This window comes from Clupea harengus, chromosome 5 (genome assembly GCF_900700415.2).
Source record: "Clupea harengus chromosome 5, Ch_v2.0.2, whole genome shotgun sequence".
NCBI classification, from domain to species: Eukaryota; Metazoa; Chordata; class Actinopteri; order Clupeiformes; family Clupeidae; genus Clupea; species Clupea harengus.
The window spans coordinates 9,520,155-9,526,509 of NC_045156.1; the positions used below are offsets into that span (position 1 = coordinate 9,520,155).

General features: G+C 44.5%; 1 protein-coding gene across 3 annotated transcripts in view; it reads right to left on the reverse strand.

The window, feature by feature from the left end:
• Positions 1-6,355, reverse strand: part of phf2 (PHD finger protein 2) — a 31,007-nt gene that overhangs the window by 22,370 nt on the left and 2,282 nt on the right. For all 3 annotated transcript variants that reach the window (XM_031567617.2, XM_012838553.3, XM_012838554.3), the window contains exons 2-3: positions 3,236-3,321; positions 2,556-2,670 (exon numbers count right to left, since the gene is read on the reverse strand). In XM_031567617.2, coding sequence (XP_031423477.1) covers positions 2,556-2,670; positions 3,236-3,321 — 201 coding nt within the window. The remainder of the gene's footprint in view (positions 1-2,555; positions 2,671-3,235; positions 3,322-6,355) is intronic.

Here is a 6,355-nt window from a genome sequence, read left to right on the forward strand (position 1 = left end):
GTTGGGGGTCGCAGCTGTCGCGTCCTCCATGACGCTGATGTAAGAGGTTCACCAACATCTTTGCAGCCAGGGACGAGGAGTGCACACGCACCAACCCATCAAACCCAGCAGCAGTCCCTGGACCCCGCCCACTGTCCTGCTCAGGAAGAGAGATGGCACCTGGTGTTTTTACATTGACTAGCACCTCCTCAATAAAGTCACTTGCAGACTCCTACCCGTGCCCAGGCATGCCCCAAGACCGCTATCTCTATCAACCATGGTCTCAGCCAGTTCACAGTGCTTCTGTTCTGGCTCTGCAATGGACAGCCACATTCGAGCCAGGCTGATGTTCCCTGCATGGTATATCTAGATGACTTCCTTGTTCATGCTGCAGACTTCAAAGGTGACCTGGCTAACCTGAGTGACATCTTCCACGCCATTCGCCAAGCTGGTCTACACGTCTGCACCCAGACAAGGGTCATCTGTTCTGGCGAGAGACATCCCTCCTGGGCCACGCCGTCGGTGCACAGGATGTGTCCACCGACCCAGTGACCCAGAGACTGGCTCACTCCCTGCGCCGCCGGAAACCTGCGGAGCTTCCTAGGCTGGCCCCGTACTACCAGCACTTCACCAGAGACTTCGCCATCATCACCAGCCCACTGCATCAACTGACGCAGTAGAGTCAAGCACTCCAGTGCAGTGAGGACTGCACTGCTGCTGGTCAGCGCTAATCAAGGCCCTGACTAACTAAACTACTAACTCTCGCTAGTTTTTACGCTGTTGTGTTTTAGATGCTGTTTTTGTTGTGGCATGCCACCTCTTGTCCGCTCTCGGACCACTATCATCTTTAAAGTAACTGGGCGTGGATATTAAGAAAATACCATAAAATGTTATGTTAACAGATGACGTTTTAAGTCATATCCTTGCCATTTATTTATTTATTATCTTTTTCAAATATCCGCCACTAAACAGAATACGTTCATAGCCTACTAGAAGGCTCTCAGGTAAAAGTTACTTGGTCAATTAAAGACTTGTGCTACGTACTGGTAACATCTACAAAAATGTTAAAGTGACATTATGCAGTAATTGTTCTTCAGGATTAGGGTTAGGATAAGCAGTTTTACCTTAAAATAACAGCTTTAAAAAAAAGTGGGGCGCTACAATGACTTTTAATATGGAGAATCGCCTGCTAAATGTAGGTTTGCCTGAAGCCACCCGGTTTCTACTGTCTGCCGAACTAGTAAGTAGCTTATTTGCCGTCTTGCTTTGTCTTGTGTTGCACTTGCTTGATGTTTGACTGTGTTAGGACAGTTGTTGACTAACTAGTTTGTCATAATATCAAAGTCAGCACATTTCAAGAGATTTCGTTAGTTTTAGCAGCTAGCATATCGTTAGCGACTAGCAATTGATCCGTTATGCCAGGGGTCCCCAACCTTTTTTGCACCACGGACCGGTTTAATGTAGGCATTATTTTCACGGACCGGCAGATAAATACAGAAAAAAAATAATAAAGCGACCGGTATAAAAACAAATGTTAAGTGCATGAAAAATACAACTCACCATTGTACTGACTTGTACTTTATCCTATAAAAGCAGTGGTTCTCAAAGTGGGGGGCGCGGACACTCTCCCGGGGCCGCGATGTCAGAGACGGAGGGAAAAAAAAGGTCGGGGACCTATGACTGTTTAGTGAAAGCTCCCTCCGTGGCGAAATGCAAAGGGCTGCACGAGTTGCACCTACGCTTCCGTGTATAAAAGTAACTGCAGGGACAATTCTGGCATTCATGAAAGTTTTCTCATCTGGGATTCGTTTTTAACTTGGACCAGAATTTAAGAACGCTAAATAGCAGTGGTGAATCAGCCAGATTGTTCTTAAGGGCTTAATTTGTGAGAAACCGTTGGTGATTGCGTTCACGTCAATTCTACAGACATCCTCGGATTTAAATAATTATAAAAATAAAATAAATATGAGAATATTTTAATCATTAACGTTTACAGCTGCAATTAACAATTCTAAGACGCATCGTAATGTTGACGTGTCAAGAAGCACAGGCGAATGTTACGTCGGGGAAAATCCGGTCGTTTTTCAAAATAAAACACCTTTCAGACTCTAATAATTAATACAACGGAAATTATATAAATTATTTATTCTTTCTTTGCGGCCCGGTAGGAAATGCCTCACGGACCGGTACCGGGCCGCGGCCCGCTGGTTGGGAACCACTGCGTTATGCTACTTTAAGGGTCCAGCAGCAGGGCCTGAAAACTGATGAGCAAAAGGCCAGCGGACCACCAGCTCTACCCCAGTGGTCCACTGACCTTTTGCTATTTGTTTTTTAGTGTGATGACGTTTTATAATATGACGTTTGACTTGCTTCAGCTATGAGGAAGACATCCACTTCCATGCTATATAAGGCTGGAACACCTCGGTGGCAGTAGACACTCTGAATTCTGCCATTCTAGTTTCCCTAAAATTATGTTATTTGAATTCAAAATTGTTTTAAGTTTTAAAATGTTTGTTTTTTTTGGTCATAACTTTAGGTTTTAGTGTAACAGTCCCTGGCAGGATAAGGTGCGTTACCTGGGGAAGGTGCGACTACGTAACTCCTTAATAAACACAGCACTGCCATTCTGAACAGGTCGGACGTCAGTGCTTTGCCCTGTGTCGTGCTTGTTCCAGTTCTTTTTCTTTTTCACTGCAGGCAATACAAAACACAAACATTAATACAACCACAGACACAGACAAAGGATGGAAAAAAACAAAAATGTCCCAGAGATTTTTCTAAAATGTTAATTCCCCTAAACTATAACTAAAAGGAAAGAATTCCAATAACTTATTCCATAATCTCCAAGGCAAGTGGGTCAATTTGTAATTCAATTTAATTTAATTTAATTTAATTTAATGTAAAACATGAAATGTTCTGATATCATTGTATTGCAATTTGGAAAAGGGGAAAAAGAAAAAAAATACACCTACATGGATGTTTTAATAGACAAAAACATTGGTGCATTCTACTATCAATGACAGTCACCGCCTGAAAACTGATATTTCAAAATTCTTTGGTGTTTCCTGTGGGAATGACTGTGGGAACCCTACATAGGCTACTTAATCTAAACTATATCCCAAAAACAAAACCAGGAGAAAGCAGCACAAGACCTGCAACCTAAGAAGGAAACACAGGCTAGCCTACTTCAGCTTGAGACAACATGCATCAAGTTAAGTTAGCGCCTGGGCCACATTGCGATCATGTTCAGACTTACACGTAGACTTGCCGTTGGTCTTCTCACAGTTCGGACAGTGGTAGATATCAATATCGGGAGCTTCATCCTCATCCACCCCAACACAGCTGCGAAAAAAGGAAAGCTTATCATAACATGCATAGCATGGAGAGAAATCTGGACATTATGAGATTTTTTTTCAACTGACTTTTACAGCTGTACAAGTTTTTAATAATGCTTAATCAACGACTGTGATCAATGTTACGTGTACACTATCATTAATGTCAGTAGCTGCGGTAATTATGATGATGACGGCCATTAATCCGCTCTTATTTGAGGCAATAAGGGCCCTTGAACTGCCGGCGGATTGACACATATGGGTCATAAAGCTCTCTTAGATGTATTAGGCTGCAAGGAAATCCATCCAGTAAAACCCGATGTAGTCAAAAACTGGAAGAAAAGCTACGTAAACGACAAGTAATTATTGAAAATACTAGAATATTCCTGACGAACGTATGTTTGAAACGAATGTGCCTCGCTGTTAACTGCAGCCACAGTATTTGCAGATGACACGACTGGAGTAATCGTCAGATTCCTTCCGCACGGCGGCGCTAGTTCTCCACAACAAAGCGGATATTGAATTGGGAGTTTCCAGAGTGGGATTCTCTCCAGGGGTGGTGTTACTACCGTACGCCACACTACTGGACCCTCCCTAGTAGCGTCAAATGAGGTTGTGGGTGGTGTTAATGTGCATGCTATTGAGTCATAAACAATTTCAGCATGCTTGTTTTCCCAAGGGCATGCCAAAGACTAAACTGACTGTCTTAAACTGAGGGGACACCGCACATGCAAACCTACAGTCTCTATTTTTCTCTCACACTCTTTCTCTCCCTCTCTATAGCCTAACCTTCGCTCTCATTCTCTCTACTTCTGCCCCTCCCTTCCTCTCTCTGTTCTTCCACCTATCTTTTTCTCTTCATATCTTTCACACTCATCCGTTCCCTCTCTCTCATTCTATCTGTATACCATCCTCTCTTTCACTCCCTCTCCCCGGAATAAGCCAACGCTGACGTACATCCCTGTTTTTCCTCTCGGCTTTCTTAATCTCCTCTGCCCCACCAGGCGCCACGCCGGAGCAGGAGATGTGTGCGGCGATACGGGAGAAAGCTGACACTGCCGCCACCACAGCAGTCACACTCCGCTCCGGCTGCCATTTAACGTCTCCTTCACGCCGTGGCATGGTCAACCTCAATGGACCCACCGCCCTTTTACTCTCCCCGCATCCACCCCACTCCATCAACGTGTTTTGTGTGAAAATAAAAAATACATGACGCTGCCGAGCGATTATATAACAAACGGCACAAGTGGTCTCTTTCTCCTAGCGTCACCGCCCATCGCATCATCCCACGCTGGTGTTGACTGGGCGAACCCCTCTCCCTGGAATGACCTTCAAGGCTGCATGGTCTCCTGCGGGCCTCATCCTCGTCCAGACAAGGAGGCTCTCACGCCGTGATGCACCAGGCCTTGGTGCCACACACCATCACATCTATCAGGCTGTCGCCTCAGTCCCTACTGCTGCCCCTGGTTGTTGTCATAAATTATTTATGCCTACTTTACACCGTTAAGTCGGGGCAGTCTTACCTCTCCTCCCTGTGTTTGATAGGCTAAAGATGTAATTTGGACAACATATGAGACCAATACATTTAAAAGACACTGCAATGATTAGAGGATTAATGGATTGATTGATTGATTAATTTACTGACTGACTGATGATGCTTGAATCATACACTTCTACGTAAAATTGTTTGGTTTCTAAATGGCTAATGTCATTGCAGGATGACATGAAAAACAAACGAATGAATGAATGAAATTAAAAAGGGAAATATTAGCAAGACAGGAAATGGCAGATCATAGAGGTCGTCACCAGAGAAGGTATAAAAATAAAAAGGCCGGAAGCCCCTGGAGAGTTCCCCACACAATGAACAAAAACCTCTTCGACAGGTCCCGGGGGGAAGAGCCTCTCTCCATGAATTATGTAGCTGATTGATAAAACACAGAGACTGGGTACAATTAGGCGTAACACCAAGAAGAAATAGATAGGGCGAGAGAGAGTGGGCAAGTATTTGAATAACAGGGAATCTCTACATTTACTGCAATATTCAACACTATTGATAATGAATCACTGAAACAAACAAAGCAAAAACAATGGGGATGTAAGGACACTAAATGGAACTACCAATTTCCATCAAAATTGATGCAATCACTTCTTCAACACCAGCCTGTGATGCCACATCAAAACTCCTTTTTTTGTCTTAAATTTCTACTCAGACACCCAGTCAGGATGTTGCATGCCTTCCAACAAATAGGTCAGGGCTTACTGAAAGTGATGGAAGCAGCCATGAAGAAAACGCTGGCTTGAAATTGAGCCTGATTTCTTTGACTGAACACATGAGACAAAACGCTGACTCAGCACACACGTCTCGTCGGGGGGGGGGGGGGGGGGAGCGCAACCCTACCGCTGTGCCAAGACAACCCGCGAGAGAGACGGGTGACGTCATCACTTACTACCACCTGAGGAAAATGCGCCCCAACACAAACAAACACAGCAGTTTGGCGGTGAGGTGAGGTTTGGGGGAATGGTGTGAGAGAGGGGTAGGTTTGAGTGTAGAATGGCGGCTATAATAACAGCCTTTCTACTGTGAAATCGTATCTAAGTGACATGACAGGGTGCGCAGGAGCAGCTGCGCAGGATGTGTGTCTGAAGCACATGGGCAAACGCACACTGCTATGTCTGACATGCACACGCATGCATGCGTTCACATGAACAAATGGAACACATATAGACACACATGCTCACACTTGTACACACACGCAATTCTGCAGACTAATAAGAACTTTGTGTGCTCCCTAGATAACAAGGGCAAAGACACTTGTGCAGAGTTTTGGGTTAGCCTACTAAAGCTAGGCATCGTGCAAAATGTCTCATACTCAGATACACGACTGCAACCATAAGAGGCTTACAACCAGCACTAACCCCCTGCAGAGGAAATATATGCCTACTCAAAAAGTGAAGTGACAATGTAAAGCCTTGAAACAGCCTTTTCTTAAAACACTAACAGCCAATACATTCGGGAGATGTTGCGGAGAAGTCAAAGACAGCTG